Source organism: Bos indicus x Bos taurus, unplaced genomic scaffold (assembly GCF_003369695.1).
Source record: "Bos indicus x Bos taurus breed Angus x Brahman F1 hybrid unplaced genomic scaffold, Bos_hybrid_MaternalHap_v2.0 tig00003653_arrow_arrow_obj, whole genome shotgun sequence".
In the NCBI taxonomy this organism is placed as follows: Eukaryota; Metazoa; Chordata; class Mammalia; order Artiodactyla; family Bovidae; genus Bos; species Bos indicus x Bos taurus.
In genome coordinates this window covers 12,825-39,634 of record NW_020867721.1, presented here as the reverse complement: position 1 = coordinate 39,634, position 26,810 = coordinate 12,825, and the positions used below count along the sequence as shown (strand labels likewise).

Here is a 26,810-nt window from a genome sequence, read left to right as displayed (position 1 = left end):
GCGGTGCTCATGGCCTTGTGGATCGCTTCTCCTGTTTGGCACTTGGAGCTTCTCCAGCGTACTCCTTGCACCGGACATGGAGCCCCAGGGATCTTTGCGGACGAGCGTCGTGCCGGGGACGCCGCGCATCCCCGCCTCATTCCTGCCGGACCCTCCGCCAAGTAGCACGAGGCCTCCCAGGACAGACACCCATAAAGGCTGCTTGCCCGTCTTCTCCCCGGACGCCTCTCGACGTCTGGGGCATTTTCGAGAGCCTGACCGGCCGGAAGGAGACGGTTCATGGACCTGCACCCGCTCTTCCCTGCCCCCGAAGGGCTCCGAGATCTTCTCCTTGCTCGGCTGGCCGTGAGCGCTCTGTGAGCGCGTCTCCAGGCCGCGTCACTCACCCGAGGCCAGCGGTGCGGCCAGGAACGGACGGGGAACGAAAGGCAAACCCACACCAAAAAGTCCCATCCCGAGAGGACTCTCCCACCCTCGCAGAAGTGGAGGGCCCTCGGAACCGTGCCCAGCCCGCTCATGCACCCCATCACCCCATCCTCTCCAGCGACTTCCCAGCAGAGCCAGCCCTCGAGAGCTCAGCGCTCAGGCACGAGCCCGTCCCAAGTGAACACCGAGACCCCGGGCACACTCCCAGGAGTGTGCCCCGCTCTTTCCTCCCAGGAGGCCTGCATCACGCCCACGGCCGAGAGGAACTCGCTCCTCGTCGGAACTCTCGGTTGCGTCACACAGGGCGTGCCGCACACAGCGTGTGCCTGGGCGTCTGCACGCATGTGCGTCAGAGCCGACCTACCGCCACAGCCCCAGAGACGGCCGCGGCTTCTTGTTCTTCCCCTTGGTGGCTCGGCCCCCGCTGGCACAAGCCGTTGCCGACGTTCTTCGGCCCCGAGGCGGGTGTCCGTGCTGGGACGGTCGAGCCGCTCGTGCTCCTGTTGGGGCGGCGTGCGGTTTCTCCCTCCTCCGTGTTTGGACTGGTGAATCACGACTGCGCCGCAGGCAGGGCAGACTGGACTTCCGCAGCTCCAAGGCCGGCTTCGGTCGGCTGTGTTCTTGCAGGCGTCGCCACTGCTCTAAGCTCATCCCTTCGACCTCTGTGTCCCCCGGGACTCCTCCGACGGAGCTCTGCCGCTGGCGTCTGCTGCAGGCTGCCCCGGGTCTGGGGTCAGCCCCGACGGGGGCCGCTGCCCCTCCCCAGCGCCCCCTTCCCACGCACCCTCCCGGGCGTAGAACAGGACGTAGGCGCTCTGGCTCAGGGCAGCGGTCTCGTCACAGGCGGTCACCTTGGCATCGTCCATCTTATACCATTGGCCGTTGCCCGCTCGGACGTAACAGAAGTAGTGTCCTCGCTCACAGCTCCACCCGGAGTGCACCAGCACGCATAGAGCACGTAGCCCAGTGGCCCTGCCTTCCGCTCGGACGTGTGAGGGCTGCAGGTCAAGCACTGGGGATAGCGCACCTCCTGAGCCCTTTTGGCCCCGCTCACCGGTGTGAACCGCTTCAGCACCAGCACCAGGACCTGGGAGGTGCTGTGCAAAGTCAACCTCTTGGTGGCAGCACCTTCCGGAGACAGACGCCACAGTCATAGGCATTGTCCGCGCCAGCTTCTCGGGCTTCCACCAGCTCTCTCAGAGCTTGCTCCACACTCTGAGCCGCCGTGATATCCAGGCTGATGTCCAGATAAGGGTCGAACGTGTCCGAGACACCGAGGCAGCGAGACACTGGATCTGAGACCTCCAGGTCCCGCCGAAGATCTGACGGATGACGGTGGTGTCCTCGGAGGCATGGCCCGACGGCTGGGATGCACTCAAGCACCCTTGCTGCATGGCATTCAGAGTGAACATCAGAAACTCGTGGGCATCTTCCTGCTGGTGTCTGTGGAAGCCCGCCAGCAGGTCCTTGCGGGCCGGATCACCTCTCCCGCGTGAAGGAGGGCTCGGGTCACGTGAGCTCGCATGGCACAGAGCGTGCAGGCGCTGCGGGCCGGACAGAGGGTGGCGTGCTGCTGGGACACCATCCAGCTGGCCAGGGGCGGCGTGTGGCTCAGACACTGCAGCGCCGCATTCACGTAGCAGGTGTTCCCCAGGTTCTGAAGCCCAGCCCCCACCCCCCACGGCCCCTTCCAACTCAGGGCGCCTTTCTGGCCAGGCGTCAGCCCTGCTGACCCAGGAGCCAAGTCACCCCGCTGGGGACGCCCAAGCGCCGGCGACGGCCCCTCAGGGACGAGGGTCCCGAAGGGCACCCGCACCAGCGGCGCTGGGCCCACAACCTTGCCCTCCGGGAAGACGTCGAAGGGAGACGGACACACACTCCCCCGTGCTCAGAAGCAGCCCCCCGGGGCTCTGCACACAAGGCCCACGAGGGTTTCCATCTCCTACCTGCAGCTGCACGCCGACGCCCCCTTCCCTCAGACGGTCCGGCTCCAGAAAAGGGCCTGGGCCCCGCCCCCTCGGGCCTCTGGGGGCTTCCCCACAGCCCCACCCCCGCACGTGCAGGCTCCTCATTGGCTGAGGCGGCCGAGGCGTGCCCACTCCCACTCCCGCCATCCAACCACCCACACTTTTCTCGGGGAATTTCCCTTGACGAGGCCCCACACGCACTTCCGACCTGACCCCCTGGACCAAAGGGGCTCAGGATGCAAAATTCGGGGGCATTGGCCTTCCAGCCTTGCCCGCTAGAGATTCACTGCGGGGCTTCCAAGTTCAGCACACAAATGCCGGCTGCACAGGACTTCCGTTGGGCTCACCATTCACATCCTAACACACGTGTGGAAACATATGTCTGCCCCACCGAACCTCTCCCCTTTAGGGTCTCCCGACCCCAGACCCCTGCCTGAGGACAACCCCTCCCCTGGACAACAATAAACCCTTGCCTCAACTTTGCGCTCCAGCGAGGTCCTCCCCTATTTTATGCGTTCTCACTGGACACTCTTCTAGCGTTCAGGGTCCTAGCACCAAAAGATGCCAGCAGAGTGCCCACATATGCTTTTCTCCCTTCAGGGCCGTTGCTCAAGACCCAAAGCGAGCTCATTTAGAAAGGCATAGGCTTCCTGCCAAACTTTGGATTCATTTCTGCAGCTCCTTTTCTCTCTCCGCTGCCTTTTTGCTTCCTTTCCTTCTTCCTTTATCATTTACTTTTTTTTTTTTTTTTTCCCTGCTTGGTGTTTTTAGGGTTTTTTGAGTTTTTGTTTTTTTTTTTTTTGCATTTATTTTAAACTTTTTTTTAAATTTTGGTGTTCATTTTGTTATTTTTTGGTTGCTTTTATTCTCTTTCTCTCTTTTATATACACTAGTTGACTCATAGAGTCGTCTTTCGAATTCCGGGGCTCAAAATGCGGTATAACTCAAGGTATCAAAAAGGTTTCCCTCCTGGAGGAGGATGACTGTTGCTGTCCTTCTCGGTGTGTGACATGTGTGTTTGTTTTGCTCTCCCGTCCTGGACATTATGCTTGCCCTCCAGGACTATGGGGGTTTGACCGTCCACAGGTTTTACCATAGCTGGAGTGTTGATTCCGTTGGTCCTTACTAGGAAAGAAGGGCCCTGACCCCGTTTTCTTCCTTAGCCTATTGCACCCCTCCCACCTCCCGCTCCCCTCATCCCATGCTAGGAGCCTACCGCTTTGTGCTTTATGATCCAAGTGCTCACACTCTTGCTGTCCTCTTACCTCCTTCCCATGGCACAGAGAAGCGAGATCAGCCAGGATTTTCTCTCTTTTGCACGGATTTCGCCCAGCATAAGGCCACCTTCCCATATCCTCTGTCACGCCACCCCAATCGACATTCTTCTCCTCCTCCTCCTCCCTCCCTCCTCCTCCTCCTCCTCCTCCTCCTTCAGAGGGTGTGGATGGGGCAAGCAGTAAGTCCATTTGAGACGATGGGGCGGAGGAAGATGCGTGGTGATGATGAGGGCGGACTGTGGGTGGCTCCGCTTCCCCCCGGCAGGGCACGCTTGTTCGTGTTCTCGGGGGAAGATACTGCTCATCATTCTTTGTCCTCTCTACGTGCGGAGGGCATGGTGCGGCGTAGGCAAGCCATGCGGGGGAAACAAGCCATCGGAACGTTCTCTGTTCCTTGCCACGCCGACTAGCGCAGTCAGGAGCCAGAGTTGGCCCTCGAGGTCGGACATGTTACATCGCAAATTCCCGGTCTGCCAAAGTTTGATGGAGGGTTTGGGGTTTGAAGCCATCAGCCAAGCCAAAGAAAGAAAACGCAAGAGGTGGTCGATAAGGGGCCTCAGGTGCCCCTCCAGCGGGTCGCGGGCCCATGAGGCAGTCGAGAAAGCAGCTAGGGGAGGACAGCTTCCCCCACCGCCCCAGGCACTTTGGAGGCCGGCCGCATCTCCTCGCGTCCAGAGGCGTTTGCCCGGGGCCCAGCTGGATGAGACTGCCAGACAGGACGGGCAGAGTCGGAAGTCCAGTTGTCTTGCTATCACAATCTAGGGTAGGCTCGGGTCTTTCCTCAGTGCGGGGAGGACCTTTGCTTTCAGAAATGAACGTGGCGCGACATATCTCCACTCAGGCACCGGTGCGATGCTGGTGGAGAAGTTTCTTTGGGACTGGTGGGTTGCCTTTCTCCCCTTGGCCTTCGTGTGGGTGCTGGTGGTGCTGGTGGTGCTGGTGGTGCTGGTGGCGGTGCTCATGGCCTTGTGGATCGCTTCTCCTGTTTGGCACTTGGAGCTTCTCCAGCGTACTCCTTGCACCGGACATGGAGCCCCAGGGATCTTTGCGGACGAGCGTCGTGCCGGGGACGCGCGCATCCCCGCCTCATTCCTGCCGGACCCTCCGCCAAGTAGCACGAGGCCTCCCAAGGACAGACACCCATAAAGGCTGCTTGCCCGTCCTCTCCCCGGACGCCTCTCGACGTCTGGGGCATTTTCGAGAGCCTGACCGGCCGGAAGGAGACGGTTCATGGACCTGCACCCGCTCTTCCCTGCCCCCCGAAGGGCTCCCGAGATCTTCTCCTTGCTCGGCTGGCCGTGAGCGCTCTGTGAGGCGTCTCCAGGCCGCGTCACTCACCCGAGGCCAGCGGTGCGGCCAGGGAACGGAGACGGGGAACGAAAGGCAAAACCCACACCCAAAGTCCCATCCCGAGAGGACTCTCCCACCCTCGCAGAAGTGGGAGGCCCTCGGACCGTGCCCAGGCCCGCTCATGCACCCCATCACCCCATCCTCTCCAGCGACTTCCCAGCAGAGCCAGCCCTCGAGAGCTCAGCCGCTCAGGCACGAGCCCGTCCCAAGTGAACACCGAGACCCCGGGCACACTCCCAGGAGTGTGCCCCGCTCTTTCCCAGGAGGCTGCATCACGCCCACGGCCGAGAGGAACTCGCTCCTCGTCGGAACTCTCGGTGCGTCACACAGGGCGTGCCGCACACAGCGTGTGCCTGGGCGTCTGCACGCATGTGCGTCAGAGCCGACCTACCGCCACAGCCCAGAGACGGCCGCGGCTTCTTGTTCTTCCCCCTTGGTGGCTCTGGCCCTCCCGCTGGCACAAGGGCCGTTGCCGACGTTCTTCGGCCCCGGAGGCGGGGTGTCCGTGCTGGGACGGTCGAGCCGCTCGTGCTCCTGTTGGGGCGGCGTGCGGTTTCTCCCTCCTCCGTGTTTGGACTGGTGAATCACGACTGCGCCGGCAGGCAGGGCAGACTGGACCTTCCGCAGCTCCAAGGCCGGCTTCGGTCGGCTGTGTTCTTGCAGGCGTCGCCACTGCTCTAAGCTCATCCCTTCGACCTCTGTGTCCCCCGGGGACTCCTCCGACCCAGGAGCTCTGCCGCTGGCGTCTGCTGCAGGCTGCCCCGGGTCTGTGGGGTCAGCCCCGACGGGGGCCGCTGCCCCTCCCCCAGCGCCCCCTTCCCACGCACCCTCCCGGGCGTAGAACAGGACGTAGGCGCTCTGGCTCAGGGCAGCGGTCTCGTCACAGGCGGTCACCTTGGCATCGTCCATCTTATACCATTGGCCGTTGCCCGCTCGGACGTAACAGAAGTAGTGTCCTCGCTCACAGCTCCACCCAGAGTGCACCAGCACGGCATAGAGCACGTAGCCCAGTGGCCCTGCCTTCCGCTCGGACGTGTAGGGCTGCAGGTCCAAGCACTGGGGATAGCGCACCTCCTGAGCCCTTTTGGCCCCGCTCACCGGTGTGAACCGCTTCAGCACCAGCACCAGGACCTGGGAGGTGCTGTGCAAAGTCAACCTCTTGGTGGCAGGCACCTTCCGGAGACAGACGCCACAGTCATAGGCATTGTCCGCGTCCAGCTTCTCGGGCTTCACCAGCTCTCTCAGAGCTTGCTCCACACTCTGAGCCGCCGTGATATCCAGGCTGATGTCCAGATAAGGGTCGAACGTGTCCGAGACACCGAGGCAGCGGAGACACTGGATCTGAGACCTCCAGGTCCCGCCGAAGATCTGACGGATGACGGTGGTGTCCTCGGAGGCATGGCCCGACGGCTGGGATGCACTCAAGCACCCTTGCTGCATGGCATTCAGAGTGAACATCAGAAACTCGTGGGCATCTTCCTGCTGGTGTCTGTGGAAGCCCGCCAGCAGGTCCTTGCGGGGCCGGATCACCTCTCCCGCGTGAAGGAGGGCTCGGGTCACGTGAGCTCGCATGGCACAGAGCGTGCAGGCGCTGCGGGCCGGACAGAGGGTGGCGTGCTGCTGGGACACCATCCAGCTGGCCAGGGGCGGCGTGTGGCTCAGACACTGCAGCGCCGCATTCACGTAGCAGGTGTTCCCCAGGTTCTGAAGCCCAGCCCCCACCCCCCACGGCCCCTTCCAACTCAGGGCGCCTTTCTGGCCAGGCGTCAGCCCTGCTGACCCAGGAGCCAAGTCACCCCGCTGGGGACGCCCAAGCGCCGGCGACGGCCCCTCAGGGACAGAGGGTCCCCGAAGGGCACCCGCACCAGCGGCGCTGGGCCCACAACCTTGCCCTCCGGGGAAGACGTCGAAGGGAGACGGACACACACCTCCCCCGTGCTCAGAAGCAGCCCCCGGGGCTCTGCACACAAGGCCCACGAGGGTTTCCATCTCCTACCTGCAGCTGCACGCCGACGCCCCCTTCCCTCAGACGGTCCGGCTCCAGAAAAGGGCCTGGGCCCCGCCCCCTCGGGCCTCTGGGGGCTTCCTCACAGCCCCACCCCCGCACGTGCAGGCTCCTCATTGGCTGAGGCGGCCGAGGGCGTGCCCACTCCCACTCCCGCCATCCAACCACCCACACTTTTCTCGGGGAATTCCCCTTGACGAGGCCCCACACGCACTTCCGACCTGACCCCCTGGACCAAAGGGCTCAGGATGCAAATGATTCGGGGGCATTGGGCCTTCCAGCCTTGCCCGCTAGAGATTCACTGCGGGGCTTCCAAGTTCAGCACACAAATGCCGGCTGCACAGGACTTCCGTGGGCTCACCATTCACATCCTAACACACGTGTGGAAACATATGTCTGCCCACCGAACCTCTCCCCTTTAGGGGTCTCCCGACCCCAGACCCCTGCCTGAGGACAACCCCTCCCTGGACAACAATAAACCCTTGCCTCAACTTTGCGCTCCAGCGAGGTCCTCCCCTATTTCTATGCGTTCTCACTGGACACTCTTCTAGCGTTCAGGGTCCTAGCACCAAAAGATGCCAGCAGAGTGCCACATATGCTTTTCTCCCTTCAGGGCCGTTGCTCAAGACCCAAAGCGAGCTCATTTAGAAAGGCATAGGCTTCCTGCAACTTTGGATTCATTTCTGCAGCTCCTTTTCTCTCTCCGCTGCCCTTTTTGCTTCCTTTTCCTTCTTCCTTTATCATTTACTTCTTTTTTTTTTTTTTTTCCCTGCTTGGTGTTTTAGGGTTTTTTGAGGTTTTTTTTTTTTTTTTTTGCATTTATTTTTAAACTTTTTTTTAAATTTTGTGTTCATTTTGTTATTTTTTGTTGCTTTTATTCTCTTTCTCTCTTTTATATACACTAGTTGACTCATAGAGTCGTCTTTCGAATTCCGGGGCTCAAAATGCGGTATAACTCAAGGTATCAAAAAGGTTTCCCTCCTGGAGGAGGATGACTGTTGCTGTCCTTCTCGGTGTGTGACATGTGTGTTTGTTTGCTCTCCCGTCCTGGACATTATGCTTGCCCTCCAGGACTATGGGGGTTTGACCGTCCACAGGTTTACCATAGCTGGAGTGTTGATTCCGTTGGTCCTTACTAGGAAAGAAGGGCCCTGACCCCGTTTTCTTCCTTAGCCTATTGCACCCCTCCCACCTCCCGCTCCCCTCATCCCATGCTAGGAGCCTACCGCTTTGTGCTTTATGATCCAAGTGCTCACACTCTTGCTGTCCTCTTACCTCCTTCCCATGGCACAGAGAAGCGAGATCAGCCAGGATTTTTCTCTCTTTTGCACGGATTTCGCCCAGCATAAGGCCACCTTCCCATATCCTCTGTCACGCCACCCCAATCGACATTCTTCTCCTCCTCCTCCTCCTCCTCCTCCTCCTCCTCCTCCTCCTCCTCCTTCAGAGGGTGTGGATGGGGCAAGCAGTAAGTCCATTTGAGACGATGGGGCGGAGGAAGATGCGTGGTGATGATGAGGGCGGACTGTGGGTGGCTCCGCTTCCCCCGGCAGGGCACGCTTGTTCGTGTTCTCGGGGGAAGATACTGCTCATCATTCTTTGTCCTCTCTACGTGCGGAGGGCATGGTGCGGCGTAGGCAGCCATGCGGGGGAAACAAGCCATCGGAACGTTCTCTGTTCCTTGCCACGCCGACTAGCGCAGTCAGGAGCCAGAGTTGGCCCTCGAGGTCGGACATGTTACATCGCAAATTCCCGGTCTGCCAAAGTTTGATGGAGGGTTTGGGGTTTGAAGCCATCAGCCAAGCCAAAGAAAGAAAAACGCAAGAGGTGGTCGATAAGGGGCCTCAGGTGCCCCTCCAGCGGGTCGCGGGCCCATGAGGCAGTCGAGAAAGCAGCTAGGGGAGGACAGCTTCCCCACCGCCCCAGGCACTTTGGAGGCCGGCCGCATCTCCTCGCGTCCAGAGGCGTTTGCCCGGGGCCCAGCTGGATGAGACTGCCAGACAGGACGGGCAGAGTCGGAAGTCCAGTTGTCTTGCTATCACAATCTAGGGTAGGCTCGGGTCTTTCCTCAGTGCGGGGAGGACCTTTGCTTTCAGAAATGAACGTGGCGCGACATATCTCCACTCAGGCACCGGTGCGATGCTGGTGGAGAAGTTTCTTTGGGACTGGTTGGGTTGCCTTTCTCCCCTTGGCCTTCGTGTGGGTGCTGGTGGTGCTGGTGGTGCTGGTGGTGCTGGTGGCGGTGCTCATGGCCTTGTGGATCGCTTCTCCTGTTTGGCACTTGGAGCTTCTCCAGCGTACTCCTTGCACCGGACATGGAGCCCCAGGGATCTTTGCGGACGAGCGTCGTGCCGGGGACGCGCGCATCCCCGCCTCATTCCTGCCGGACCCTCCGCCAAGTAGCACGAGGCCTCCCGAGGACAGACACCCATAAAGGCTGCTTGCCCGTCCTCTCCCCGGACGCCTCTCGACGTCTGGGGCATTTTCGAGAGCCTGACCGGCCGGAAGGAGACGGTTCATGGACCTGCACCCGCTCTTCCCTGCCCCCCGAAGGGCTCCCGAGATCTTCTCCTTGCTCGGCTGGCCGTGAGCGCTCTGTGAGGCGTCTCCAGGCCGCGTCACTCACCCGAGGCCAGCGGTGCGGCCAGGGAACGGAGACGGGGAACGAAAGGCAAACCCACACCCAAAGTCCCATCCCGAGAGGACTCTCCCACCCTCGCAGAAGTGGGAGGCCCTCGGACCGTGCCCAGGCCCGCTCATGCACCCCATCACCCCATCCTCTCCAGCGACTTCCCAGCAGAGCCAGCCCTCGAGAGCTCAGCCGCTCAGGCACGAGCCCGTCCCAAGTGAACACCGAGACCCCGGGCACACTCCCAGGAGTGTGCCCCGCTCTTTCCCAGGAGGCTGCATCACGCCCACGGCCGAGAGGAACTCGCTCCTCGTCGGAACTCTCGGTGCGTCACACAGGGCGTGCCGCACACAGCGTGTGCCTGGGCGTCTGCACGCATGTGCGTCAGAGCCGACCTACCGCCACAGCCCCAGAGACGGCCGCGGCTTCTTGTTCTTCCCCTTGGTGGCTCTGGCCCTCCCGCTGGCACAAGGGCCGTTGCCGACGTTCTTCGGCCCCGGAGGCGGGGTGTCCGTGCTGGGACGGTCGAGCCGCTCGTGCTCCTGTTGGGGCGGCGTGCGGTTTCTCCCTCCTCCGTGTTTGGACTGGTGAATCACGACTGCGCCGGCAGGCAGGGCAGACTGGACCTTCCGCAGCTCCAAGGCCGGCTTCGGTCGGCTGTGTTCTTGCAGGCGTCGCCACTGCTCTAAGCTCATCCCTTCGACCTCTGTGTCCCCCGGGGACTCCTCCGACCCAGGAGCTCTGCCGCTGGCGTCTGCTGCAGGCTGCCCCGGGTCTGTGGGGTCAGCCCCGACGGGGGCCGCTGCCCCTCCCCCAGCGCCCCCTTCCCACGCACCCTCCCGGGCGTAGAACAGGACGTAGGCGCTCTGGCTCAGGGCAGCGGTCTCGTCACAGGCGGTCACCTTGGCATCGTCCATCTTATACCATTGGCCGTTGCCCGCTCGGACGTAACAGAAGTAGTGTCCTCGCTCACAGCTCCACCCGGAGTGCACCAGCACGGCATAGAGCACGTAGCCCAGTGGCCCTGCCTTCCGCTCGGACGTGTAGGGCTGCAGGTCCAAGCACTGGGGATAGCGCACCTCCTGAGCCCTTTTGGCCCCGCTCACCGGTGTGAACCGCTTCAGCACCAGCACCAGGACCTGGGAGGTGCTGTGCAAAGTCAACCTCTTGGTGGCAGGCACCTTCCGGAGACAGACGCCACAGTCATAGGCATTGTCCGCGTCCAGCTTCTCGGGCTTCACCAGCTCTCTCAGAGCTTGCTCCACACTCTGAGCCGCCGTGATATCCAGGCTGATGTCCAGATAAGGGTCGAACGTGTCCGAGACACCGAGGCAGCGGAGACACTGGATCTGAGACCTCCAGGTCCCGCCGAAGATCTGACGGATGACGGTGGTGTCCTCGGAGGCATGGCCCGACGGCTGGGATGCACTCAAGCACCCTTGCTGCATGGCATTCAGAGTGAACATCAGAAACTCGTGGGCATCTTCCTGCTGGTGTCTGTGGAAGCCCGCCAGCAGGTCCTTGCGGGGCCGGATCACCTCTCCCGCGTGAAGGAGGGCTCGGGTCACGTGAGCTCGCATGGCACAGAGCGTGCAGGCGCTGCGGGCCGGACAGAGGGTGGCGTGCTGCTGGGACACCATCCAGCTGGCCAGGGGCGGCGTGTGGCTCAGACACTGCAGCGCCGCATTCACGTAGCAGGTGTTCCCCAGGTTCTGAAGCCCAGCCCCCACCCCCCACGGCCCCTTCCAACTCAGGGCGCCTTTCTGGCCAGGCGTCAGCCCTGCTGACCCAGGAGCCAAGTCACCCCGCTGGGGACGCCCAAGCGCCGGCGACGGCCCCTCAGGGACAGAGGGTCCCCGAAGGGCACCCGCACCAGCGGCGCTGGGCCCACAACCTTGCCCTCCGGGGAAGACGTCGAAGGGAGACGGACACACACCTCCCCCGTGCTCAGAAGCAGCCCCCGGGGCTCTGCACACAAGGCCCACGAGGGTTTCCATCTCCTACCTGCAGCTGCACGCCGACGCCCCCTTCCCTCAGACGGTCCGGCTCCAGAAAAGGGCCTGGGCCCCGCCCCCTCGGGCCTCTGGGGGCTTCCTCACAGCCCCACCCCCGCACGTGCAGGCTCCTCATTGGCTGAGGCGGCCGAGGGCGTGCCCACTCCCACTCCCGCCATCCAACCACCCACACTTTTCTCGGGGAATTCCCCTTGACGAGGCCCCACACGCACTTCCGACCTGACCCCCTGGACCAAAGGGCTCAGGATGCAAATGATTCGGGGGCATTGGGCCTTCCAGCCTTGCCCGCTAGAGATTCACTGCGGGGCTTCCAAGTTCAGCACACAAATGCCGGCTGCACAGGACTTCCGTGGGCTCACCATTCACATCCTAACACACGTGTGGAAACATATGTCTGCCCACCGAACCTCTCCCCTTTAGGGGTCTCCCGACCCCAGACCCCTGCCTGAGGACAACCCCTCCCTGGACAACAATAAACCCTTGCCTCAACTTTGCGCTCCAGCGAGGTCCTCCCCTATTTCTATGCGTTCTCACTGGACACTCTTCTAGCGTTCAGGGTCCTAGCACCAAAAGATGCCAGCAGAGTGCCACATATGCTTTTCTCCCTTCAGGGCCGTTGCTCAAGACCCAAAGCGAGCTCATTTAGAAAGGCATAGGCTTCCTGCAACTTTGGATTCATTTCTGCAGCTCCTTTTCTCTCTCCGCTGCCCTTTTTGCTTCCTTTTCCTTCTTCCTTTATCATTTACTTCTTTTTTTTTTTTTTTCCCTGCTTGGTGTTTTAGGGTTTTTTGAGGTTTTTTTTTTTTTTTTTGCATTTATTTTTAAACTTTTTTTTAAATTTTGTGTTCATTTTGTTATTTTTTTGTTGCTTTTATTCTCTTTCTCTCTTTTATATACACTAGTTGACTCATAGAGTCGTCTTTCGAATTCCGGGGCTCAAAATGCGGTATAACTCAAGGTATCAAAAAGGTTTCCCTCCTGGAGGAGGATGACTGTTGCTGTCCTTCTCGGTGTGTGACATGTGTGTTTGTTTGCTCTCCCGTCCTGGACATTATGCTTGCCCTCCAGGACTATGGGGGTTTGACCGTCCACAGGTTTACCATAGCTGGAGTGTTGATTCCGTTGGTCCTTACTAGGAAAGAAGGGCCCTGACCCCGTTTTCTTCCTTAGCCTATTGCACCCCTCCCACCTCCCGCTCCCCTCATCCCATGCTAGGAGCCTACCGCTTTGTGCTTTATGATCCAAGTGCTCACACTCTTGCTGTCCTCTTACCTCCTTCCCATGGCACAGAGAAGCGAGATCAGCCAGGATTTTTCTCTCTTTTGCACGGATTTCGCCCAGCATAAGGCCACCTTCCCATATCCTCTGTCACGCCACCCCAATCGACATTCTTCTCCTCCTCCTCCTCCTCCTCCTCCTCCTCCTCCTCCTCCTCCTTCAGAGGGTGTGGATGGGGCAAGCAGTAAGTCCATTTGAGACGATGGGGCGGAGGAAGATGCGTGGTGATGATGAGGGCGGACTGTGGGTGGCTCCGCTTCCCCCGGCAGGGCACGCTTGTTCGTGTTCTCGGGGGAAGATACTGCTCATCATTCTTTGTCCTCTCTACGTGCGGAGGGCATGGTGCGGCGTAGGCAGCCATGCGGGGGAAACAAGCCATCGGAACGTTCTCTGTTCCTTGCCACGCCGACTAGCGCAGTCAGGAGCCAGAGTTGGCCCTCGAGGTCGGACATGTTACATCGCAAATTCCCGGTCTGCCAAAGTTTGATGGAGGGTTTGGGGTTTGAAGCCATCAGCCAAGCCAAAGAAAGAAAAACGCAAGAGGTGGTCGATAAGGGGCCTCAGGTGCCCCTCCAGCGGGTCGCGGGCCCATGAGGCAGTCGAGAAAGCAGCTAGGGGAGGACAGCTTCCCCACCGCCCCAGGCACTTTGGAGGCCGGCCGCATCTCCTCGCGTCCAGAGGCGTTTGCCCGGGGCCCAGCTGGATGAGACTGCCAGACAGGACGGGCAGAGTCGGAAGTCCAGTTGTCTTGCTATCACAATCTAGGGTAGGCTCGGGTCTTTCCTCAGTGCGGGGAGGACCTTTGCTTTCAGAAATGAACGTGGCGCGACATATCTCCACTCAGGCACCGGTGCGATGCTGGTGGAGAAGTTTCTTTGGGACTGGTTGGGTTGCCTTTCTCCCCTTGGCCTTCGTGTGGGTGCTGGTGGTGCTGGTGGTGCTGGTGGTGCTGGTGGTGGTGCTCATGGCCTTGTGGATCGCTTCTCCTGTTTGGCACTTGGAGCTTCTCCAGCGTACTCCTTGCACCGGACATGGAGCCCCAGGGATCTTTGCGGACGAGCGTCGTGCCGGGGACGCGCGCATCCCCGCCTCATTCCTGCCGGACCCTCCGCCAAGTAGCACGAGGCCTCCCGAGGACAGACACCCATAAAGGCTGCTTGCCCGTCCTCTCCCCGGACGCCTCTCGACGTCTGGGGCATTTTCGAGAGCCTGACCGGCCGGAAGGAGACGGTTCATGGACCTGCACCCGCTCTTCCCTGCCCCCCGAAGGGCTCCCGAGATCTTCTCCTTGCTCGGCTGGCCGTGAGCGCTCTGTGAGGCGTCTCCAGGCCGCGTCACTCACCCGAGGCCAGCGGTGCGGCCAGGGAACGGAGACGGGGAACGAAAGGCAAACCCACACCCAAAGTCCCATCCCGAGAGGACTCTCCCACCCTCGCAGAAGTGGGAGGCCCTCGGACCGTGCCCAGGCCCGCTCATGCACCCCATCACCCCATCCTCTCCAGCGACTTCCCAGCAGAGCCAGCCCTCGAGAGCTCAGCCGCTCAGGCACGAGCCCGTCCCAAGTGAACACCGAGACCCCGGGCACACTCCCAGGAGTGTGCCCCGCTCTTTCCCAGGAGGCTGCATCACGCCCACGGCCGAGAGGAACTCGCTCCTCGTCGGAACTCTCGGTGCGTCACACAGGGCGTGCCGCACACAGCGTGTGCCTGGGCGTCTGCACGCATGTGCGTCAGAGCCGACCTACCGCCACAGCCCCAGAGACGGCCGCGGCTTCTTGTTCTTCCCCTTGGTGGCTCTGGCCCTCCCGCTGGCACAAGGGCCGTTGCCGACGTTCTTCGGCCCCGGAGGCGGGGTGTCCGTGCTGGGACGGTCGAGCCGCTCGTGCTCCTGTTGGGGCGGCGTGCGGTTTCTCCCTCCTCCGTGTTTGGACTGGTGAATCACGACTGCGCCGGCAGGCAGGGCAGACTGGACCTTCCGCAGCTCCAAGGCCGGCTTCGGTCGGCTGTGTTCTTGCAGGCGTCGCCACTGCTCTAAGCTCATCCCTTCGACCTCTGTGTCCCCCGGGGACTCCTCCGACCCAGGAGCTCTGCCGCTGGCGTCTGCTGCAGGCTGCCCCGGGTCTGTGGGGTCAGCCCCGACGGGGGCCGCTGCCCCTCCCCCAGCGCCCCCTTCCCACGCACCCTCCCGGGCGTAGAACAGGACGTAGGCGCTCTGGCTCAGGGCAGCGGTCTCGTCACAGGCGGTCACCTTGGCATCGTCCATCTTATACCATTGGCCGTTGCCCGCTCGGACGTAACAGAAGTAGTGTCCTCGCTCACAGCTCCACCCGGAGTGCACCAGCACGGCATAGAGCACGTAGCCCAGTGGCCCTGCCTTCCGCTCGGACGTGTAGGGCTGCAGGTCCAAGCACTGGGGATAGCGCACCTCCTGAGCCCTTTTGGCCCCGCTCACCGGTGTGAACCGCTTCAGCACCAGCACCAGGACCTGGGAGGTGCTGTGCAAAGTCAACCTCTTGGTGGCAGGCACCTTCCGGAGACAGACGCCACAGTCATAGGCATTGTCCGCGTCCAGCTTCTCGGGCTTCACCAGCTCTCTCAGAGCTTGCTCCACACTCTGAGCCGCCGTGATATCCAGGCTGATGTCCAGATAAGGGTCGAACGTGTCCGAGACACCGAGGCAGCGGAGACACTGGATCTGAGACCTCCAGGTCCCGCCGAAGATCTGACGGATGACGGTGGTGTCCTCGGAGGCATGGCCCGACGGCTGGGATGCACTCAAGCACCCTTGCTGCATGGCATTCAGAGTGAACATCAGAAACTCGTGGGCATCTTCCTGCTGGTGTCTGTGGAAGCCCGCCAGCAGGTCCTTGCGGGGCCGGATCACCTCTCCCGCGTGAAGGAGGGCTCGGGTCACGTGAGCTCGCATGGCACAGAGCGTGCAGGCGCTGCGGGCCGGACAGAGGGTGGCGTGCTGCTGGGACACCATCCAGCTGGCCAGGGGCGGCGTGTGGCTCAGACACTGCAGCGCCGCATTCACGTAGCAGGTGTTCCCCAGGTTCTGAAGCCCAGCCCCCACCCCCCACGGCCCCTTCCAACTCAGGGCGCCTTTCTGGCCAGGCGTCAGCCCTGCTGACCCAGGAGCCAAGTCACCCCGCTGGGGACGCCCAAGCGCCGGCGACGGCCCCTCAGGGACAGAGGGTCCCCGAAGGGCACCCGCACCAGCGGCGCTGGGCCCACAACCTTGCCCTCCGGGGAAGACGTCGAAGGGAGACGGACACACACCTCCCCCGTGCTCAGAAGCAGCCCCCGGGGCTCTGCACACAAGGCCCACGAGGGTTTCCATCTCCTACCTGCAGCTGCACGCCGACGCCTCCTTCCCTCAGACGGTCCGGCTCCAGAAAAGGGCCTGGGCCCCGCCCCCTCGGGCCTCTGGGGGCTTCCTCACAGCCCCACCCCCGCACGTGCAGGCTCCTCATTGGCTGAGGCGGCCGAGGGCGTGCCCACTCCCACTCCCGCCATCCAACCACCCACACTTTTCTCGGGGAATTCCCCTTGACGAGGCCCCACACGCACTTCCGACCTGACCCCCTGGACCAAAGGGCTCAGGATGCAAATGATTCGGGGGCATTGGGCCTTCCAGCCTTGCCCGCTAGAGATTCACTGCGGGGCTTCCAAGTTCAGCACACAAATGCCGGCTGCACAGGACTTCCGTGGGCTCACCATTCACATCCTAACACACGTGTGGAAACATATGTCTGCCCACCGAACCTCTCCCCTTTAGGGGTCTCCCGACCCCAGACCCCTGCCTGAGGACAACCCCTCCCTGGACAACAATAAACCCTTGCCTCAACTTTGCGCTCCAGCGAGGTCCTCCCCTATTTCTATGCGTTCTCACTGGACACTCTTCTAGCGTTCAGGGTCCTAGCACCAAAAGATGCCAGCAGAGTGCCACATATGCTTTTCTCCCTTCAGGGCCGTTGCTCAAGACCCAAAGCGAGCTCATTTAGAAAGGCATAGGCTTCCTGCAACTTTGGATTCATTTCTGCAGCTCCTTTTCTCTCTCCGCTGCCCTTTTTGCTTCCTTTTCCTTCTTCCTTTATCATTTACTTCTTTTTTTTTTTTTTTTCCCTGCTTGGTGTTTTAGGGTTTTTTGAGTTTTTTTTTTTTTTTTTTGCATTTATTTTTAAACTTTTTTTTAAATTTTGTGTTCATTTTGTTATTTTTTTGTTGCTTTTATTCTCTTTCTCTCTTTTATATACACTAGTTGACTCATAGAGTCGTCTTTCGAATTCCGGGGCTCAAAATGCGGTATAACTCAAGGTATCAAAAAGGTTTCCCTCCTGGAGGAGGATGACTGTTGCTGTCCTTCTCGGTGTGTGACATGTGTGTTTGTTTGCTCTCCCGTCCTGGACATTATGCTTGCCCTCCAGGACTATGGGGGTTTGACCGTCCACAGGTTTACCATAGCTGGAGTGTTGATTCCGTTGGTCCTTACTAGGAAAGAAGGGCCCTGACCCCGTTTTCTTCCTTAGCCTATTGCACCCCTCCCACCTCCCGCTCCCCTCATCCCATGCTAGGAGCCTACCGCTTTGTGCTTTATGATCCAAGTGCTCACACTCTTGCTGTCCTCTTACCTCCTTCCCATGGCACAGAGAAGCGAGATCAGCCAGGATTTTTCTCTCTTTTGCACGGATTTCGCCCAGCATAAGGCCACCTTCCCATATCCTCTGTCACGCCACCCCAATCGACATTCTTCTCCTCCTCCTCCTCCTCCTCCTCCTCCTCCTCCTCCTCCTTCAGAGGGTGTGGATGGGGCAAGCAGTAAGTCCATTTGAGACGATGGGGCGGAGGAAGATGCGTGGTGATGATGAGGGCGGACTGTGGGTGGCTCCGCTTCCCCCGGCAGGGCACGCTTGTTCGTGTTCTCGGGGGAAGATACTGCTCATCATTCTTTGTCCTCTCTACGTGCGGAGGGCATGGTGCGGCGTAGGCAGCCATGCGGGGGAAACAAGCCATCGGAACGTTCTCTGTTCCTTGCCACGCCGACTAGCGCAGTCAGGAGCCAGAGTTGGCCCTCGAGGTCGGACATGTTACATCGCAAATTCCCGGTCTGCCAAAGTTTGATGGAGGGTTTGGGGTTTGAAGCCATCAGCCAAGCCAAAGAAAGAAAAACGCAAGAGGTGGTCGATAAGGGGCCTCAGGTGCCCCTCCAGCGGGTCGCGGGCCCATGAGGCAGTCGAGAAAGCAGCTAGGGGAGGACAGCTTCCCCACCGCCCCAGGCACTTTGGAGGCCGGCCGCATCTCCTCGCGTCCAGAGGCGTTTGCCCGGGGCCCAGCTGGATGAGACTGCCAGACAGGACGGGCAGAGTCGGAAGTCCAGTTGTCTTGCTATCACAATCTAGGGTAGGCTCGGGTCTTTCCTCAGTGCGGGGAGGACCTTTGCTTTCAGAAATGAACGTGGCGCGACATATCTCCACTCAGGCACCGGTGCGATGCTGGTGGAGAAGTTTCTTTGGGACTGGTTGGGTTGCCTTTCTCCCCTTGGCCTTCGTGTGGGTGCTGGTGGTGCTGGTGGTGCTGGTGGTGCTGGTGGTGGTGCTCATGGCCTTGTGGATCGCTTCTCCTGTTTGGCACTTGGAGCTTCTCCAGCGTACTCCTTGCACCGGACATGGAGCCCCAGGGATCTTTGCGGACGAGCGTCGTGCCGGGGACGCGCGCATCCCCGCCTCATTCCTGCCGGACCCTCCGCCAAGTAGCACGAGGCCTCCCGAGGACAGACACCCATAAAGGCTGCTTGCCCGTCCTCTCCCCGGACGCCTCTCGACGTCTGGGGCATTTTCGAGAGCCTGACCGGCCGGAAGGAGACGGTTCATGGACCTGCACCCGCTCTTCCCTGCCCCCCGAAGGGCTCCCGAGATCTTCTCCTTGCTCGGCTGGCCGTGAGCGCTCTGTGAGGCGTCTCCAGGCCGCGTCACTCACCCGAGGCCAGCGGTGCGGCCAGGGAACGGAGACGGGGAACGAAAGGCAAACCCACACCCAAAGTCCCATCCCGAGAGGACTCTCCCACCCTCGCAGAAGTGGGAGGCCCTCGGACCGTGCCCAGGCCCGCTCATGCACCCCATCACCCCATCCTCTCCAGCGACTTCCCAGCAGAGCCAGCCCTCGAGAGCTCAGCCGCTCAGGCACGAGCCCGTCCCAAGTGAACACCGAGACCCCGGGCACACTCCCAGGAGTGTGCCCCGCTCTTTCCCAGGAGGCTGCATCACGCCCACGGCCGAGAGGAACTCGCTCCTCGTCGGAACTCTCGGTGCGTCACACAGGGCGTGCCGCACACAGCGTGTGCCTGGGCGTCTGCACGCATGTGCGTCAGAGCCGACCTACCGCCACAGCCCCAGAGACGGCCGCGGCTTCTTGTTCTTCCCCTTGGTGGCTCTGGCCCTCCCGCTGGCACAAGGGCCGTTGCCGACGTTCTTCGGCCCCCGAGGCGGGGTGTCCGTGCTGGGACGGTCGAGCCGCTCGTGCTCCTGTTGGGGCGGCGTGCGGTTTCTCCCTCCTCCGTGTTTGGACTGGTGAATCACGACTGCGCCGGCAGGCAGGGCAGACTGGACCTTCCGCAGCTCCAAGGCCGGCTTCGGTCGGCTGTGTTCTTGCAGGCGTCGCCACTGCTCTAAGCTCATCCCTTCGACCTCTGTGTCCCCCGGGGACTCCTCCGACCCAGGAGCTCTGCCGCTGGCGTCTCCTGAGGCTGCCCGGGGTCTGTGGAGTCACCCCTCAAGAGGGCCTCTGACCTTCCCCCAGCACCTCCTTCCCACCCACCCTCCTAGGCATAGAACAGGACATAGGCGCTCTGGCTCAGGGCATCAGTCTCGTCACAGGCTGTCACCTTGCCATCGTCCATCTTATAACATTGGTCGTTGCCCTCTCAGACCTAACAAAAGTAGTGTCCTCGCTCACAGGTCCTCACAGGAACATAGTATTTTCAATACTCTCTGTCTGAATTTTTCTTGAAGAAATGTAAAATTTTAGTAAATTTTTCCCAATGAAATTAATCTTTTTTAAGTAATGTAAATCTGGCCATATTAGTCTCAATAATCTCAGAATAAACACAAGGACATCAAATATTTATTCATAATTAAAATTTTTTAAAGAATCAGGTCATTTACATGATATTACATCTGCATGACACATTGACATGTTTGATTCCAGAGCTGCATTTTCCCTTAGGATCAGGTAGTTGCTTTAGCCCCTCCTTTGTGTGTGTGTGTGTATGTGTGGCTTGAATGATTTCATGCTTCCCTATTCTTGCCACCCTGGTGTTGCTTAGAGACCCTGGATATTTTATGAGAGCAATGGCCACACCACACTAAGAGGCCTAACCCTGTCTCTGTCTTGTGTCTTCAGGAGCTCAATGCATACAAACCGCGTATGAAAGGTCCAGATGTGAAAGCTCAGGCTTCCAATTGATTCACACCTCCTATGTAAAGGGAATGGCCTTCTTCTACCCTCATGGGCATAATTGGGGCCAGATGTGAGGACAAAGTGTGAGATGGGTTCAGGTGCAAAAAGTCAGTTATCCCCTTGCTTCATACCTGCGGTGCAAAGGGAAAATCCTTCCTTTGGGAAAACAGCTCAGAGCTCATAGAGACAAGGGCTGCCCCCTGCAGAGTGGGGCCAGTAGCCTCTGGTGGGGAAGACTGGGGTGATGACTGACTGGCTGGGGGCTCCCAGGATGAGGCAAGAGGCTGAGGAACCCAAGTCTGCAGAGCCAAGGTCTTACCAACCCCTCCTTGGATCTGCGTCTGTCTGAGTGGAGCAGTGACTTTAAGGGGCTAGGATGCCAGCTGCCTGCCTGGAGGCCACAGGAGGAGGAGGCAGAAAAGCAGGCGGTGTGGCTCCTTTTGATTTCTGAAGACACTTCTTTCTGGCACCAGGTGCCAACCTATGGGAAAGATTGTATTCTTTTTATAAAACTGCTTTAGCTGTTCTAATTCATTTGCCTTTCCATCTTAGTTCGTCATGAGACCCGGGAAGAGCCTGCTGTTGCTGGAGATTCGGGCTGCAGGTCGGCGGACAGGGCGGGCGGCGTCGGTCGGCGTCGGTCGGTGTCGCTGCCCGGCCCGGTGGACCAGTGCGCCGCGGGGCCCCTTCTGCCCGCGGGCACCGCCGGGGCAGCTGAGAGCGAGCAGGAAAGGGCATGGCGCCGGCGTCCACGGGGTTACAGCCTCTCGATGTTTCCCACTCGCCCGGAGGTGCGGACCACACGGATGCACGCAGACATGTCCAGTCTTCCCAGCCTCCCCCATGGACCCCGATAGTCCCGATTCACAAACGTGTGTCCTCTCCCCGGAGGCGGCCGGCCCTGGTGTCCAGAACACGAGGCACCGCAAGGGACCACGGGCCGCCCGTCCTCCTCCCCAAAGGGCGCCCGGAAGCGCTTCCTTGCCACCTTGGGGGAACGGTCGTCCCGCTGCCTTCGCGGCGCTGAGGCTGCTCCCAGGCGGCCTCGGTTCCCGGTGACGTGCTCAGGACTCCGCAGATGGGTTTCCTGCGGGTCGGGCTGCATCTATTTGAGGGGCGCCCAGCGTCCCTTCTATTCTCCTCGGGCTCAGGAGTGGAAAGGATGGTGTCTGTGTGGAGGCGCTGTGTTTCCCGGGTATGAGATGCGGATACATCTGTGTGAGGATCACAAAGCTGACAGATTGGTGGCTACTGTGGCGAGGTCGACCAGATGGCCTGATTCTTGTTAATATATGTACTGTAATGTAGGTATTCAATGAAAAATCTCGAAATTAATTATAGTGAAAATCACCATTATCATTGTAACTCAACAATAATGTAATTATTACCTTTGTTTGCAGTTAATTTAAGAAACAGTTTCAAGTTTATCCACAGAGTATCCAATTGAAGACGACCAGAGAAGGATATTGAAATGAAGAACTTTCTTCATACACTGTGAAGTTGGGGAACCTCTCCTTCCAGCCATGATGCCCTGCCCTGCAACAGCCGACCTGGAAAGCCAGACCCCAGCCCTTGCAGCAATGGGCTCCAGGATTCAGTGCATGGTCAGTGACTGCCACCTTTCTTATTTTCCTTCCTTTCAATTTAGTACCAAATGGGGGAAACCAAATCTGTCATCTAAGCAGTCACCTGGGACGGCCCTCTTCCTCCCAGCCTGTCTCCGGCTTCCCCACATTACATGCTCTGAGTAGGACATGCTTTCCCTCTTTCCCACCAGAGCGCGTCCCACTCCTCTGTGTGCCCTGAGTCTCAGCCTAGGCGAGTGGTGGTGGCTGACTCCTTGCTCTGGAGACAAATTCTGAAGAAACAGTGAAGGATCAGGAAAATATCCTGGAGTAGGAAACAGCCACCGCTCCAGTATTCTTGCCTGGAAAATTCCATGAAAAGAGGAGCCTGGCCATCTGCAGGCCGTGGGGTCACAACGAGTCAAACACGACTGAGCATGCACACACAGACATAGGCACCTTTGTTTATGTCTACAGAGCTTAGAGTGAGAACCAAATAAAGCACTGAGGATAATACGTGGGTTTTGTTATTTTTGAAAAAAATCAAATTAATCATTTTAAGTTGAGATATATATCATATACCAAAAAATTCTCCTTTGAGCACTATATTTTAGTGATTGCCTATCTCTATAGTTGTGTAGCCATCATCACTATCTAATCCAGAATATTTTATATTTTATCTCCCTACAAAGACACCTAGTGTTCCTTAATCAGTCACTTTTAATTCTACATTCCTCACTCTTTCATCCTCATGGAATTGCCTATTCTGTGTATTTCAAGCACATGGGTTTGTACAACTGTGGCCATTTAGGTCCGGTTTCTTACACAGTGTCATGTTTTTGAAGCTTATTCATATTTTATCATGTGATCCAATTTTTTGTTTGGCTTCAGAATTTTCCTAAGTCTTTAACACATGCACACACACACACAGACATGCTACAGTTCTTTTAATGTGGAAAATACACAGAGGTCCAATGTCGCCATGAGAACCATTTTATGCAGACAGTTCCATGGCATAAAGTACTGCCTTCCTGTAGGCACTCAACCTGCCCACCAACCCACAGCGGCCAGCAAGCACAGAGGATGCCAGCCCAACTGTGCTGCCCATTGTCATAACCCCCCACAGCACCCACCCAGGCCAAGACTCAACAATAGGTGCACCTCCCTGTGGCCAAAGGAGAGCCCAACTGTGCTGGGGGGGGGGGGGGGGCGGTGGTGGCAAAGGGAGAGAGAGATGAAAGGAGAGACAAGTGGGAAAGTCCACAGCACCTGGTCTTTCCAGGTGGTCTTGCAACCAAGTACTAGTCAGGCTCAACCTTGCTTTAGCTTCTGAGCTCAGAAATTAACAGGTGCCTTCATGGTGGCATGGCCCTAGATGATGGCAGCCCCGACCAGGCACCCCAATACCCTGTGCTGAGGGGCCCTGCCATGCCAGCCTCACCAGCCCCTGTCAGAGCCCTGGGGTGCCCAGCATCTGTGGACAAACCGCTCCTGGCACATCTTTCAGCCCTGTGGAGGCCCAGCCATCAGGCTGTGACTTGGGGTTCCCAAGAGATGGTTATCACTCAGGGTATGTGGCCAGTGGCAATAGGGCCTGACCCTCTGGAAGTGAGTGGAGAAAAGCCCAGTGCTCTAATTCAATGCTGTTCTGGCACCAACTGAGTGTCTCTCACTGACATCTTGACTGCTTCATCCAGATATTCCACGTACCACTCGTGTTCCAGGTGGGCTTCTAGGGGCAGCCTTCACAGGGCTGCAGCCTTTCCCAGTGACCAATCCCAAGTGCCTAAGCCTCTGCCTCTGGACCCTCACATAGGTAGTGCCGCTGTCAATGCTTAGGGTTAAAAACAGCAGATCTAAGACGCTGAAGACTTGTCCTAGGTCTTGCAAACAGCTCAGAACTGAGGTCTGGTGGCCTTAATGCTGTGACCTAAGACCACACCATCTGCCAGCAGACATGTCAATCTCCAGATAATCAGGATCGGATTGATTAAGTACAAAGAGGGACAAGTGTGTCATGTTGGGAGGAGGGAGGAGGAAACAACACCCCTCTGCCTTTGTCTCCCTACTTCCAGCTGCCCAGGGGCCCAGCCACCTCCTCAATATCCTGTGTTCATGTAGTGTTCTGTTTTGACTCAGACAACGTGAAGTGTTCCTGCCCCTCAAGTAGTAATTTTCTCAGTTTTGAGGGGTACAGTCATGAAATGTCTTCCAGTGTAAAAATAAAGAAAAGATAAAACTCACCCAGACCACTGGAGTTCCTTATGAGGTGAGGGTGATATAAATCCCTTGAACTTCTGTTATGGAAAGAGGGAGGGAGGAGGAAGAAAAAGCTAATCGTCAGTGAATGTAACCTTCTCATGGACTCTGTGTAGTCATTTTATCTGTACAGCTATTCAGTCATCCTAACATTTACTCAAGGTCTTTTCTCTTTCTGAACTGATGTTCTCATGGAGCTCACAGGCTGAAGAGGTGCTCAAAGTGAGAGAGTCAATTCCTAAGCAGGTTGATAAGAAGTCCGGGGGAAGCCAAGGAGAGAGGGTCTGGAGTTCTCAAGGAGGAGGAAAGGACAAACATCTTTTTTCTCTACATTCCTTAGTCTTAGTCACTTAAAACATTTTTTTTGTTTTGTTTTCTTTCTTTCTTTAGGCCCAGAACTGATGATTACACAACTCAGTTTAAACTTTGTGAAAGAAAGTGAAGTTGCTCGGTCATGCCTGACTCTTTGCAACCCCATGGACTGTAGCCTACCAGGCTCCTCTATCCATGGGATTTTCCAGGCAAGAGTACTGGAGAGCGTTGCCATTTCCTTCTCCAGGGGATCTTCCCAACCCAGGGATCCAGCCCAGGTCTCCCACATTGTAGGCAGATGCTTTATCATCTGAGCCACTTAAACTCTGTACTAAGGATCATATAAGAACAATGTATCCTGCTTGAGGACAGTTTCTCCTTTCTGAAAACCTTCTGATTAATCCTGATATCTTAGAATGTATATTATGGGAATGGGTCTCGTAGGATCTTTCTGTTAAAATCTAATCCTGTTATCCTAAAATGCTAATTGTGGGAGTGGGTCTGGTAAAACTTTCACAAACTTGAGACATTCTTTTGATTTACTGTAGTAACTAATTTAAAAAGTATATACCTCCCTTGCTAACACTAGCAAGGGGGGCACTCCCCACCCCCTTCTGCTGTCCATGTCACAAGCTTTCTTTGCCTTTTTTCCACTGTCATAACACTCTGCTACACAAACGCTCTTGAGTGATCAATCCTGGTCCTTGGTCCTGAAGCTAAATCATCTTCGGAGATCCTGAATCTGACATCGTTCACAGTAAGCTCGATTGAAACTATAACAATCTTTTAAAAGCCAAATATAATCCTAAAATAAGCTATGCTGTTGCTAAGTCACTTCAGTCGTGTCCAACTCTGTGCGACGCCATAGAAGGCAGCACACCAGGCTCCCCCGTCCTTGGGATTCTCCAGGCAATAGCACTGGAGTGGGGTGCCATTGCCATCTCCAAAATAAGCTATATGCCCTATTAAAATAAAATTCAACTGAGTAAAATTTTAAAATCTTAGTGCCTTTATTTAAAGATTTATGAATCAGGCAGCATCCAATTTAACAGTTAGAGACTCTGAGGAGTTGCACAAAATAAAAGACTTTTATAGGCATAAGGAATCAGGAACAAGGAAGTTGTACTGGGCAAAGAATCCAAGTGGTTACTGTGAGGTTACTTTCCATTAAAGGCTGGAAAGCTTTCTCAGGCAGATGACTTAACTAGTGATAATCAGAAGATTCCTGGCTGACTGGTTCAAGATTTCATTTCTGGAAGAGCCAAAACTGCATTTACGTCGTCTATTTTGCTAGCATGGTTCCTAACTAGGCAACTCCTCTGGGGCTGTTGTCTTGTTTTTAACAGTCCCCCGGGGGCAGCAACAAGGCTTACCACTGCTGGTTCTTCCCCAAATGCTGAGAGCGCATGTGCTCTGTGCCAGGCCTGTGCTGGGGGCAGGGGCCCAGCCACGACACCTCACAGTCCTTGACATTCAAGAGGAGAGTAAGACAGAAAACCACCACACTTTAAAAAGAAAGGATTCTGCTGCTCCCACAGAGCTGACACTGTGGAGCGAGACAAGGAATAAACAGAACAGCTTGTAGAAGAGTCAGCTCCATGGAGTGAAGGGCGGGACACGGCACAGCAGGAAGAGAGGAGCTGGGGCGGTGGGAGGGTGGGGAGGAAAGGAGTCCCGGGACAGAGGACAGATGGGTGACGAGCCCCAGCGGGTGCAGACAGGGCCAGCCCTGGTGCCGTGAAGGACCGAGGTGGTAAGGGCAGGAGACATGGGGGAGCTGTCACCACAGATGCACATGGGGATGTGTCTCTGAGGAGGTGACAATTAAAATGTGCTCCGAGCCACTGTCCCCTTCCCTTGTCACCCAGAGGCAGACACCGAGGATGGCCGCTAACATCACGTGCACCAGCCAGTCCTGAGCCTGCACACCCAGCTCACTGTTCCTCCTGAGGAGTCACAGTAAAGGTCCCTGTACCTAATTCCCCTCCCTCAATCTGCGGACAAGTCCGGTCCTTTCCCGTGTGGCCCAATGGTGTGGCCTGTCCCTCCTCTTGGGAACTGTAAGTCATCAACTCTCTTTTCGAGGACAGTTATCTCCTGATCTGTTTGCCTTATTATGCCTGCAATTTCCTACTAATACACTATATTTTAAATTAGCCAAGAATGACAGCACACTCTAGACACAGAGTGTCTTAACTGAGCACACTCAATTAAGTGTGGACAAATGGAGCATGAATTATGACACTTCCTGCAATGTCCTCAATCAGTTT

At 57.9% G+C, this 26,810-nt stretch overlaps 4 protein-coding genes and 1 pseudogene across 6 annotated transcripts; 1 reads left to right on the top strand and 4 right to left on the bottom strand.

Moving 5' to 3' along the window:
• Positions 1 to 1,073: 1,073 nt before the first annotated feature.
• On the bottom strand, positions 1,074 to 2,540 carry LOC113889147 (annotated as a pseudogene).
• A 2,867-nt stretch (positions 2,541 to 5,407) lies between these two features.
• LOC113889146 (ubiquitin carboxyl-terminal hydrolase 17-like protein 6) lies at positions 5,408 to 7,752 on the bottom strand. Its single transcript, XM_027535960.1, has one exon. It carries the CDS (start codon positions 7,007 to 7,009, stop codon positions 5,408 to 5,410), a length of 1,602 nt encoding a protein of 533 aa, XP_027391761.1. The 5' UTR covers positions 7,010 to 7,752.
• Positions 7,753 to 8,817: 1,065 nt separating this feature from the next.
• LOC113889149 (ubiquitin carboxyl-terminal hydrolase 17-like protein 6) lies at positions 8,818 to 12,394 on the bottom strand. Its single transcript, XM_027535962.1, has one exon. It carries the CDS (start codon positions 11,649 to 11,651, stop codon positions 10,050 to 10,052), a length of 1,602 nt encoding a protein of 533 aa, XP_027391763.1. The 5' UTR covers positions 11,652 to 12,394; the 3' UTR covers positions 8,818 to 10,049.
• Positions 12,395 to 13,455: 1,061 nt separating this feature from the next.
• LOC113889148 (ubiquitin carboxyl-terminal hydrolase 17-like protein 6) lies at positions 13,456 to 17,032 on the bottom strand. Its single transcript, XM_027535961.1, has one exon. The coding sequence runs from the start codon at positions 16,287 to 16,289 to the stop codon at positions 14,688 to 14,690; it is 1,602 nt and encodes a 533-aa protein (XP_027391762.1). The 5' UTR covers positions 16,290 to 17,032; the 3' UTR covers positions 13,456 to 14,687.
• A 115-nt stretch (positions 17,033 to 17,147) lies between these two features.
• LOC113889150 lies at positions 17,148 to 24,659 on the top strand. Of its 3 annotated transcripts, none has more exons than XM_027535965.1 (3): positions 17,148 to 21,195; positions 21,805 to 22,008; positions 24,619 to 24,659. In XM_027535965.1, exon 1 carries the CDS (start codon positions 18,615 to 18,617, stop codon positions 19,731 to 19,733), a length of 1,119 nt encoding a protein of 372 aa, XP_027391766.1. In that variant the 5' UTR covers positions 17,148 to 18,614; the 3' UTR covers positions 19,734 to 21,195; positions 21,805 to 22,008; positions 24,619 to 24,659. The 3 variants fall into 3 exon arrangements, with proteins under 3 accessions (XP_027391766.1, XP_027391765.1, XP_027391767.1); XM_027535964.1 differs by having other exon boundaries at positions 17,148 to 21,708; XM_027535966.1 differs by lacking the exon at positions 24,619 to 24,659 and adding an exon at positions 22,182 to 23,145 and having other exon boundaries at positions 17,148 to 21,708.
• The last annotated feature ends 2,151 nt before the right edge of the window (positions 24,660 to 26,810 follow it).

Coding starts and splice junctions, on each gene's coding strand:
- LOC113889150 (XM_027535965.1), top strand. CDS start 18,615: ATGGAGCCCCAGGGATCTTTGCGGACGAGCGTCGTGCCGGGGACGCGC.
- LOC113889146 (XM_027535960.1), bottom strand. CDS start 7,009: ATGGAAACCCTCGTGGGCCTTGTGTGCAGAGCCCCGGGGGCTGCTTCT.
- LOC113889149 (XM_027535962.1), bottom strand. CDS start 11,651: ATGGAAACCCTCGTGGGCCTTGTGTGCAGAGCCCCGGGGGCTGCTTCT.
- LOC113889148 (XM_027535961.1), bottom strand. CDS start 16,289: ATGGAAACCCTCGTGGGCCTTGTGTGCAGAGCCCCGGGGGCTGCTTCT.